General features: G+C 48.9%; 1 protein-coding gene across 1 annotated transcript in view; it reads left to right on the forward strand.

Annotated features, from left to right (window-relative positions):
* Positions 1–11,461, forward strand: part of ANKRD13A (ankyrin repeat domain 13A) — a 38,121-nt gene that overhangs the window by 24,821 nt on the left and 1,839 nt on the right. The window contains exons 8-14 of the mRNA XM_051973018.1: positions 414–495; positions 2,864–2,925; positions 3,368–3,498; positions 4,158–4,315; positions 5,228–5,338; positions 6,399–6,559; positions 10,554–10,621. Coding sequence (XP_051828978.1) covers positions 414–495; positions 2,864–2,925; positions 3,368–3,498; positions 4,158–4,315; positions 5,228–5,338; positions 6,399–6,559; positions 10,554–10,621 — 773 coding nt within the window. The remainder of the gene's footprint in view (positions 1–413; positions 496–2,863; positions 2,926–3,367; positions 3,499–4,157; positions 4,316–5,227; positions 5,339–6,398; positions 6,560–10,553; positions 10,622–11,461) is intronic.

The following is an 11,461-nucleotide window of genomic DNA, read 5'->3' on the forward strand; positions in this document are numbered from 1 at the left end:
TGTCCAGCAGATGGCTGCCTGTGCCAAATTCTCTTAAAACCCGATTCTGCTAAGCACAATAGAGAAGACGGGTATTTTAAGAGAGTAGAAAGAAATTCTTCCAGGAAACCTCAGTCGGTGTTTATTTGAAATGGGCAAAAATGTTCCAGTGATAGAATAGTAGGGAGAAACCAGTGCCAGTTGGATGGTCAATCAACCCAATCACTTACGATTTGTTAGATTTCCAAGACTAGCTTTGTAGGTTTGAGCATAGCCGGGGGTCCCCAGAAGTGGAGTTTGTGTTCACCATTTCCTGTTTTTTTTTTTTTACCCCCCATGGTTCAGTTTTGCTCTTTTGTTCATTTTTAAAGTTTTGATGTTAACATTCTGGTTTTCTGTGTTTAACTTGTCTTTTTTTTCAAAATTTTCCCAAGGTATACACAGTAAACAATGTAAGTGTGATAACCAAAATACGAACAGAACATTTGACAGAGGAAGAAAAAAAGAGATATAAAGGTAACTTTTGGGGGGATTGAGCCTGAATAAGAGAGTATATCTTTGAGTAAAGAGAACAAGGATCTTCCATTTTCATGTATTAAAAACAAACAAACAAACAAACATTCATCTTTTTTTTTTTTTAATTAAATAACTTTTTATTGACAGAACCCATGCCAGGGTAATTTTTTACAGCATTATCCCTTGCACTCACTTCTGTTCTGATTTTTCCCCTCCCTCCTTCTACCCCCTCCCCCATATGGCAAGCAGTCCTTTACATGTTAAATAGGTTTCAGTATATCCTAGATACAATATATGTGTGCAGAACCGAACAGTTCTCTTGTTGCACAGGGAGAATTGGATTCAGAAGGTAAAAATAACCTGGGAAGAAAAACCAAAATGCAAGCAGTTTATATTGATTTCCCAGTGTTCTTTCTTTGGGTGTAGCTGCTTCTGTCCATCCTTGATCAATTGGAACTGAATTAGCTCTCTTTCTCGAAGAAATCCACTTCCATCAGAATCCATCCTCAAACAGTATCGTTGTTGAGGTATATAATGATCTCCTGGTTCTGCTCATTTCACTCAGCATCAGTTCATGTAAGTCTCGCCAGTCCTCTCTGTATTCATCCTGCTGGTCATTCCTTACAGAACAATAATATTCCATAACATTCATATACCACAGTTTATGCAGCCATTCTCCAATTGATGGACATCCCATTCATTTTCCAGCTTCTAGCCACTACAAACAGGGCTGCCACAAACATTTTGGCACATACAGGTCCCTTTCCCTTCTTTAGTATCTCTTTGGGATATAAGCCCAGTAGTAGCACTGCTGGATCAAAGGGTATGTACAGTTTGATAACTTTTTGAACATACTTCCAAATCGCTCTCCAGAATGGCTGGATGTATTCACAGTTCCACCAACAATGTATCAGTGTCCCTGACAAACATTCATCTTAATGGTCATTATTGGCGTTAGCCTTTCTTAAAACCAGCCATGGGACTTTGGTTGTGTTTTGTTAAGGACAATTGTCAGGATAGACTAAAAAGGAGGGAAATATGTTAGAGTGTGTTTATCCAAGTCAGACCATTGACGTGTAGGAGAGTTAATTCTCCCATTATGAATGCTGGAAATTTTTTGTTTTCTTTTGAGGAAATTTTTTATTTATAGTCTTAAAAACTCTCTTCCTTAATGTTTTCTCCTTTGAGGTTTTAATTTGGTTTGGGTGAATTCATTTTTTTATTCTTTAACTTTTGCTATCCATTATATCTTTGCTAGAAGCAGAATACTGGAGCTGGAAGAGATTTTGATTTTTTTTCCCATGATAACTGAAACACTCCAGAAAAAAATGATGACATGACAATATAATCATAAACTCTAAATTGTAATTTTTAAAAAAGTAGTAACAAGGTGATAGCAAAATAATGACAAAAATGTCTCGTGTGCCTCCATATTGGAGGGATGTTTAGAGATTTATTCCAATGTATATATGGTACATTATCCTCTTCACATCCTGATTTTTCTCATCACGGTTTTGCTACCTTGTAGATTGACTTAAGAAATCAAAAGGGAATTTTGGGGGAGTTTTGTGGAAGCTGCAGATGATGTAAAGGCCAGAAGAGCCTATGACCAGAAATTTAACCCAACTTTTATAATAAAGGACTGTGAACTGCCCATAAAAGAACCAAAAAATTTTGTGTAAATTTTCCAGATAGAGAGCACTCTGTTTTCCTAATCCTGAGTTGTGAAAAGGATGACTGTAGGTTTGTACCATTTTTCCAAGTGTTAACCAGTTTTTAAAAGGCAAACTCATTTTTTTTTTACCTTTAGACTTTCTTTTACACACACACACACACACACACACACAGAGCGAGAGAGAGCGCTCTTTTTCTTTTTCCAACAGTCACCTTTGCAAAACCTTGTATTCCCAAATTTTTCTCCCTTCCTTCCTTTCTCTCCCCTCCTCTAGATGGCAAGTAACTCAGTACAGCTTAAACATGGCAGACTTGCTTTTTCATCAATGAGGATAAAAGCCTGATATTAAGATATAAAGTAACTTAAAAGTTCCTAAGATGCCAAGGGGAGAGGAATCTTGGAGATGTCACTTCTCTGCCTCCCCTCCATGCCCATTTCACAGATGGGGAAGCTGAAACCCAGCATCAGGTTATGGTGCCTTGGGATTGGAGCAGACCCCCATCCTCGAGAGGTCCTCACTCAGGCCTCGTGCAGGCGTTTGCTCAGTGTTGGTGCCAGGTCTCGGTGCTCTGGACAGAGCAGGCCTTGGTGGTGGGGAGCCGGCTCTCCTGGCGGCCTGTCAGGGCCTTCCTCGCCAGGTGACCGTGACGCTCGCCGGCCCTAGGGGTTAAAGGTCTGCTTTTCCTTCCCTAGCTGACAGGAATCCCCTGGAGTCCTTGCTGGGGACCGTGGAGCACCAGTTTGGCGCTCAAGGGGTAAGTTCGGGGGACGCTGCCCTGGGAGGCCCGAGGGACCTTGGGCTCTTTATGAAGCAGAGAGAGGAGATGCTTTTGTTTCCCTTTTTCTGGGGGTTCACAAGTAGGGCACGAAGGAGGAGGAGGATACCAGGGGACATTGGGAGTTGTGGGCCTCTAGCTCTCGATGATGGGCCGCGGCCCCCATCTAGGCCATCTTCCTTTTTGTTATAAAGGATTGCTACGAGAAAATGGGCCCAAGGTGGAGCGGGATTTTGCAGGTTTATTTCTTGGTTGTGGAAGGAGGAAGCCGTCAGACTCAGGAGGTGGGGGGTGGGTGCCAGCTGACTCGTCCCTATGGTGCGTGCAGGGGCGCCAGAAGACCCCAGACCTTCCCCCCCACGGCTTCAGTCTCAGGGAGCGGGTGGCGGAGGGCATCACGCTCTCCTGGATCCTTTTGCAGGACCTCACCACGGAGTGCGCCACGGCCAACAACCCCACCGCCATCACGCCCGAAGAGTATTTCAATGAAGAATTTGACTTGAAGGACCGGGACATAGGGCGGCCCAAGGAGCTGACGATTAGAACCCAAAAGTAAGATTCCCGTCCTGGCCGAGGGCCCGGCTCCCTGAGTTCTAGGGGCTGCCCTCTCTTGTCCTTCAGTCTTAGTCACGTGTCGGGGCTGGCTCCCTCACCCACGACAGCCCCAACTCCTTCCCGTGTTAGCGCGTAACTGAGGTGGGCGAGCTGCGGGCTCGTTGGCCATGGCCTTCCTCCTGCCTTGGAAGGTGGGCGGGCCTCTCTCTGCTCCCTGAGAGTACTGGGAGCCTCGGCCCCTCCAAGGGGGGCTCACCTTCCCCGGGTCCCTGAAATGGAGGTGCGGCCCTGACCTTGGGTCTGGGATTGGGGGATTGGTGGCTGCCTCCGTCCCCAGTGTGGAGATGCCTTGTATATAGTAGGTGCTCAATAAATGTGTTTGGAATTGAATGACTGGTAATGTTTGTGAGGAGTGAGGGGGTAGCCTCCAGCTTGTTTTTAGGGATCAGTTTTTAGTTCATCAAAGAATGAAAGAATGAAAAGTTTGTATTAAGTTCCCCCTGGTGCTGGGAGGGCTGGGGATGCCGACTGAGCAGGGAGAGAGCCCCTCACTGCAGGGGGCCCAGTCAGGTGAGGGGCCCCATGGACTGTGGTGGGGGTGGGGGGTCTCATGGGCCATGGCAAAGGGCCCAGAGTTGCCTCTGTTGACTTCACAGGTTTAAAGCCATGCTCTGGATGTGTGAAGAGTTCCCCTTGTCTCTGGTGGAACAGGTCATTCCTATTATTGACCTCATGGCCAGAACCAGTGCCCATTTTGCTAGACTGAGAGATTTCATCACTCTTGAGTTCCCGCCGGGATTTCCTGTCAAAATTGGTACGTCCCCCTCTCTGGCTGGGATTTCCCATTCCCTTTGTGTAAAGCAGGCGATTGCCAGGGAGCCTCGGGTGGGAAGCCGGAGGTTTCTGGGACCCTCCCTCAGGCTGGCCATGGAGGTGCTCACGTTGGTGGGCCGCGGGTTCCCTGAGTGGAGGAGCTGGTCTGCCTCGCTCTGGACCCCAATCCCAAGTCTCTGCCGTGAGACAGGCCGAGTGACTCACGTAGCAGCTTCTTCATTACTTCCTGGCACGAGCAGAGTAGCCCTGCAGGGAGACCCGTGGGCCGATGGTGGGCTGCTTCCCAGCTGGCTGACCTGGATTTGTTATTTTCAGTCCTCTTCATTTCCACTCTCTGGTTCTGGGATCATATATATATATATATATATATATATATATCTATATATATATATATATATACATGTATATATATATATATGTATATTTATATCTAGAGTGAGTCTTATGTGGGACTGAAGGTCATTTGTTGGAGAAAACAAACCACTTGGGCCCAAAGATGATTAACTTATATTATCTGGCTGATTCTTTGATTGTTTTAACATACACCCTGTTAAATTCAAACCTTCCCATGAGATATTCCCTATTGAAGGGGGCCAAGTTCCTAGGGAGAGCTTCTGGTTTGGGCTTATTACATTTGGATGCAGTTTGGGTCCGGGTTTGTGGAGTCGGAAGGTCCATCTCTAAATCAGTTTGTCCTGGGACGCCCTGGATCTGTCGGAGTCTCGGGGGGCCCCGGTTCTGGAGGCAGTGAGAGGTTCTTGGGGCTTAAGGCCTCAGCATTTGGCACAGGTCTGTTTCATGAAAGGTTATTTAAAAAGTGAATCTAAACCACGATCACTCAGTGAGGAGAAGTAGACATCGTGTATTTTAATGAAAATTGTTTTTTTCTTAGAAATTCCACTGTTTCATGTCTTGAATGCTCGGATCACCTTTGGAAACGTCAACGGCTGCAGCACGGCCGAAGAGCCCGTCGCCAGCATGGACGGGGGACACACTGACCCAGGTGAGCCAGGCCCAGAGGGCCTGAGATCCAGGACTCTGCCGCCGCCGAGGGCCGGGCCACGATCTGGATTCAGGTCTTTTTGGCTTCTAGGCCAGGCCCGCTGACTCTGCCATGATGCCTTGAAAAAGTAGCGAAAATGTGTGGAGGACTTCTCCTTTTTTCATGAACGTGCTATTGCTAACAGGTCCATTTGAAATTAAGTTAAGATTTCAGCTCTGCCATGTTCCAGAATGTAGAAGAATTCTTAAATTGCAGAGAAAAGTGGTGTGAGCTGGATTGGACACGGCAGCCGCCCGCAGCCTTCCCTCCCAGCCTTATTTCTCATTAGTACCTTCACGAACTCCTGCTCTCTTGCTGCTGTCTCCCACCTCCGTGTATTAGCTCAGGAAAGCACTCCCTCTAGCTCTCCCTGTCAAGATCGGCTCTTCCTCCGGGAGCAGTCCTCCCACCAGCCCTCCTCAGGCTTTTCTGGGTCCTCCCTCCTCCCAGTGTCTCCTTCCTCAGGCTTTGTGTAGACCCGAGAAATCCTTGTTTAGTGGATTGGCAGCTCCCTGAGGAGCAAGGCAGGTTGTTCTTTGCCCTTCCACGTATCCGCCATGCCGGCACGTGGCCTGCGCCATCCAGCAGGATGCTCATACCCACTCGTGTCCTCGGGCCCTGGTCGTGGTGGCTGAGTCACAGTTCCATCTGCCTTGGTCTCTGCTTTAAAAACAAACTACTGGAGATGTTAGGATTGGATTGGGACTCGGGCCGTGGGCCACTCTGAGCCCCATGCATTTTCAGCTGGGGTAAGGGGGGAGTCCGAGTCACTTGTGAACCCCACCCCAGCTCTGCCCACCATCACACAGCTTCTGGGGGCCTCATGCTCCTAGGGCAGCGTGGCCAGGGGTGGGCTGGGGCATGGGAAGGCCTGAATTACTTGTGACTCCTTCCCAGATCAGCCTGCTGTCCCTGCAGCTCCTGGAGATCCTGTGCTCACAGGGTGGCACTTCGTCCCTCTGCTGCCCCTGAGCCGCCCACTCCCACTGCTCAGCACCCTGCGCTTTCTCTTGTGTTGCAGCGTCGCTGCTCTCCCACTTTGAGGTCGATCAGTCTGTCTTCGAGGTCCCCGAATCTTATCATGTGCAAGACAATGGCAGGAACATGCACTTGCAGGATGAAGACTATGAGATCATGCAGTTTGCCATTCAGCAGAGCTTGCTGGAGTCCAGCCGGAGTCAGGTGGGTGAGCGGGGGCCCGGTCCCTGGGTGGGGACAGCCCACAGGGACGTGTGTCCAGCCTCGGCGCTGCCCCTGCTACCCCTCGGGGCCTGGGGCTGACCTGCAGTGTGCTGGGGCCACTTGTCAAAGATGTTGAAGGGGGTCTCAGTGGGTGTCCTTCGGCTCTCTCAGACTCCGCTCCAAGCTCTTGTGACTGTCCAGGCACCCCACCCCCCTTTATCCGCCCTCCCGGTCCCCAGGCCAGCAGCTGTTTGACCGGTAGATGGCCATGTCTCTGCCTCCACAGCATCCCTCGTGATCCTCTCTCCTCTTGCCCAGACCGCTTAGACAGAAGCTGCAGGGGGAGACCACCTCACTGCCTCCTGTTTTCTCCCAGGGTCCTGAGGAGAGCCACAGTGGCCCCTGTGGTGCCTCAGGCAGCGCCTAGCGCCCATTGCCTCTTCTTACCTGGCCCTCTCCTTTGCCTCTGAGCTCTCTTCTCACCTTTTTTCTCTGAGCCAGTCTGGTAGCACTTCCCCCTTGGGATGACCTTACACCGTCCCTTTCTGCTTGTGCACGGGCTGTGTCCCCGCTAGGATGTTATTCTTTGGCAGCAGGCACCGTATCCTCGGCACTTAAAGTACCTAGCATATAGTCGGTGTTTAATAAGTGCTTATTGACTGATTACCCCCAGGTTTTCCTGACTGAGAGCTCAATATCTTCATCGCTGGCCTGTGGCTGATTCCTTAGTTATTTTTGTCTCCTTGTTCATCTGTTAAGCTTATGAATGTTTTTACTAGGGGTGTGTGTGTGTGTGTGTGTGTGTGTGTGTGTGTAAAATATTGTGATCCTGGTGTAAAAAAGTGGGGGAAACTCAGTCTTAGAGATCAGTCCCTTTATTGTGATCACTCAGTAAGCAGTGAAACTGGTGGGGTTTTTGTTTTTTGGGTTTAATTTTGGTTCAGACGAAGCTCTTCCCCCATTGCTTAAAAATCCACCTAATCTTGTTACTGCCTAGAACGAGACCGTCTCACTAAATGGGAATAGCATGAGCTCGGTAGTCATCAGTGCTTTCATCAGTGTTTCTCTCAGATCTGTCTGGAGCAATTCCCCGATCCACTTTGTAGTGTGTGTTTGTATGGCGATCTCTTACTTTGTAATAACGCTTACACAAAGGAAGGAAGGTTAGTAGGGCAGGATGTGTTCTTGGGAAGCCACACTGGCTCTTGGTCACCTTCCTATCTCTTAAACAACCATTATAAAATTTTCCCAGGCATCAACGTCGGGAGTATTGTCCCATTATGTGCGGATGCTGTTCTTTTCCCCCAGCCTCTCTCCGTTTTAGTTCCTTCCCGTTCCTCCTGCTCTGGATGTCCCTGTTTACCTGCCATCTCCTCTACTACCTTGTCAGCTCCTTGAGGGCAAGGACCATCACCTTACATCCTCAGCACCCAGCACAGTGCCTGGTGTAACACAGTAGGTGTCCAACAAATGTTTATTGATTGATTTAGTAGATGTCGAAACGTTTTTCCCTCTCTGGTCCTATCGTATCTCTGCCGTTCTCCACGGCCTTTTCAATATGTGACTGGCTCAGCGATTCACATCCAGTAGCTCACTTGGTACCCAGTGATATAATTCATTTGGGTCAGATGATCTCCATCCGTCAAGTTAATAAACCCTAAGTTCCCGATCTGTGCCAAGTTCTGGCTGCATAAAGAACCACCCCAGAGAGAATTCCTGCCGTCGAGGAGCTCAAAGACCAGAGTACAGACGGCTATATAAATGAGACTTCTCCAGGGCAAATTCCCGACAGTCGGAAAGGAGGATTACCAGGGAAGCAGGGAGGTAGAGATAAGGAAGGCGAGCGGTCCAGACCCAGCAGGCCAGAAGAAGGGGCCAGAGAGTGTCTGGCAAAGTCTAAATGCTTCTAAAGAGCTCTAGTAGCCACGTGGGGTTTTAGATCTGTTCCTGGAAGTAACAGGGCCATGAAAAGACATGCACTTTAGAGAAATCAGGTTGACAGGTGAATGGAAAATGGAGAGTTTTCGGTGTTACTAAGTGGACTCTTTTTGTGGTGAAGGGCTTGCCCATATTTATTACATTCAAAAGATTTTTTCTTTGCGGGAAGAAAATTGTTTATCAAGCCCTGAAATACAATACAAGGGAGGGCCGTCTTGTGTTTTTGGATTTTCTTTCCCATGTAATATGGATTGTCTGAAGTATAGAAAGTTGAAAGAAGCAATTCTTCATATTCATAAGGTTTCTCTCCAGTAAATCGTCCATCATGTTCATTAAGGTCAAAACTGTGAATGAAGTATTTCCCATATTTATCAGACTTAGAAAATATTTTTCTCATGCTTGCGTCTGCTTGCACTCCAAAGCATTTTCTTAGAGGACCACACCGATGGGGGATCTTGTTGCTGAAAAAGTACTGGTGCTAGCCTTAGGCTTAGTGACGTTTTTCTTGGGGTGATTCCCACCCGCCTGGCATGTTCCTTCTCATTGTCGAGTTGCTTCCCTGGCCTGGCAGAATGTTGCCAGGCACCCAAGGGCTTCCTCTAGCTTCAGATGAGAGGTCCGGCCTAGTCTTTGCATATATTGGGGATTCACACTCTGCCTCTTTCTGGCAGGACTCGCAGTAATCCGACGTAAAATCCTCTCACAAAGTATGAAGTCGGAGCCAAGATCAGTGAAAGGCTCCAGCTGGGGAAGGGGAACAGGCACTCTGTTTTCTGTTGCTTGTGAATAAAGGGGTTCTTGGTTCATTGCAAAGGTGTTCATTTTTCTAATGAAAAGCAGATAAATGAACCTGCTGATGCAAAGTTTCTCTTGGAAGAAAGTTCGAGGAAAACGGTTATTTGAAGAGTCCATGTGCGAAAGCCCTGGGTCACACAGGGAGGGCTATTTTCACGGCTGCTTTCGCACGAAGCATAGGAAATGCTGTTGGAATCGATGCTTGTGGGGCTGGCCTTTGCTGCGAGTTGTGGAGGGGAGGGCCTTGTGGCAGCAGAAGGGGATGGGTGTTCCAGGCCCTCTGCTTTCTGGGAGCCATCTTAAGCCAACTTCACTCTTGGGGTCTGCAGGGGCCCGCCGCTCCTGCCACTCCCCTGACTTCCTGGGCTTTGCTCCCAAGTCCCTGCACTCCCAGGAGCTTCGGGTGTAGGTCCCTGACCAGATGTGAGGGAACAAAGCCGCGTCCCCTGTGAACACGCGTCCCCTGTGAACACACGTCCTCCTAGGCCAGGGAAATCACTACTGCAGGCCGCTGGTTTCTCAAGGAACAAAAAACCTTTGGTCCCTGAATCTGTTTCTGCTTAAGTGGCTGTTGTGTTAAGTTCACAGTAAAAAAGAAGTGAAGAAAAATGCTCTGGCTCTTCTCAAACATTTGCATGAGAACGCAGTTGACCCTGGCAGGCTCCCCAGGTGAAGAACATGGAGAAAGCCGGCCTGGAGGCCGAGCCCAGTCGGGTTCTGAGAAGCCGCTGCCCTTTCCTGCTCCTCTCCTCCCTCCTCCCCTTCCTCGCTCTCCCTCTCCTCCTCTCCCCTGCTCAGTCATCCCTTCCACTCCGGTTCTAACTAGCTTTAATCATTAGCGAGTTTTCTCATTGGGCCAAAGCTGGCTGCTTGGCAGTTTCTACCCACAGTTCCCAGTTCTGCTTGCTGGGGCCAACTAAAACCAACCTGATGTTCCTCCCCCCTCAGGATCCTCAGGATCCACAGAATTCTCCATTTTTAACCACTCTTAGTGAAGATGTTTGAGGGGAGACCTCAGGCGGCTCGACACGAGGTCCCCCACCATACTGCTCCCACCAAGCCTCCGTCTCCGTGGGATGGCAGCCAGTTCAGCTTCTCGACACTAAAGGGCGTCAGCCTTGGGATTCGGCACCCGCTCAGTCGTGCCACCTCCATACGTGTATTGATGATTCTCTCTAGTTCTTCTTGACAGAGACGGGAAGAATGCCGGGCTTCCTCGTTCCGAGAGGCAGCGGCTGATGCCTTTGTTTTGTCTTCCCAGGATGTCCCGGGGCTGCCTTCAAATGGGGGACTCACTGGTCCGCAAGTCTATGACTCGCAGTATGAAAGGTAATGTCTCTGGACTGACTCCCCCAAGGATGGAGCATAATCTCAACTGGTTTTTAATTAGCCTTTTCTTTTTAAAGAAATACTTTGAAATAAGGCATCCTCTGTGCTCCGAATCGGTTTGTAAAATCCTATTTTTGTTGGTATCTTTTGTGTTTATATCACCTTCACCTCCCCGCCTCTACCCAGTGACCCTTCGCCTCATAACAGATCAGAGAAGAAAAAGACAAAGCGAAGCTCAGTCAGATCCGCTGCATGAGCGCTCTGACAGCGTGTGCACTATTCTGGGCCCGTAGACCCCCGCCTCTGCAAAGGAGTGCAAGTAGCTCCACTCTTAGGGGCCCACCGTGATCATGCTGTTGGCTCAGCAGTCAGTGGGGGGCTCGTTCTTTCCGGTTCCATTGTTGCCATTACAGATCCTGTTTTCTTGATTCTCTTTTCTTCGTTCCCTTGGTTCTCATATTTTTGTTCTCCTGCGAATTTGTTCTTTTTGTTTATCTTTTGACTCCGTAATGTTCTGTTGACTGTTTAGCCTTTCCCCAGTTACCACAAAGGAGCCTTTTCTGATGGATTTTTTGGGGTAATTCTCACTTCTTTGTCCCTAAGTTTATAAGGACAGGCACTTTGCTTTTGCACCTGTGTGGCGTCTCTCACAGGCCTCCTCTCACAGGCCATGTTTGAGCCCCATCGACGTCATTATGGCCATGGCCTTCTGTGACCGGTCAGCTGGAGATGTGTCTGGCTCCTGCCTCATTCCACCTGGCCCTTCCTCCTTCCATTGGCCTGCCTTGGGACGGCGTGTTCATGGCAGCTGGCCGCCTGTGGCCTACTCCCTCTCCGGGG

The sequence above is a fragment of the Antechinus flavipes genome, chromosome 1 (assembly GCF_016432865.1).
Source record: "Antechinus flavipes isolate AdamAnt ecotype Samford, QLD, Australia chromosome 1, AdamAnt_v2, whole genome shotgun sequence".
In the NCBI taxonomy this organism is placed as follows: Eukaryota; Metazoa; Chordata; class Mammalia; order Dasyuromorphia; family Dasyuridae; genus Antechinus; species Antechinus flavipes.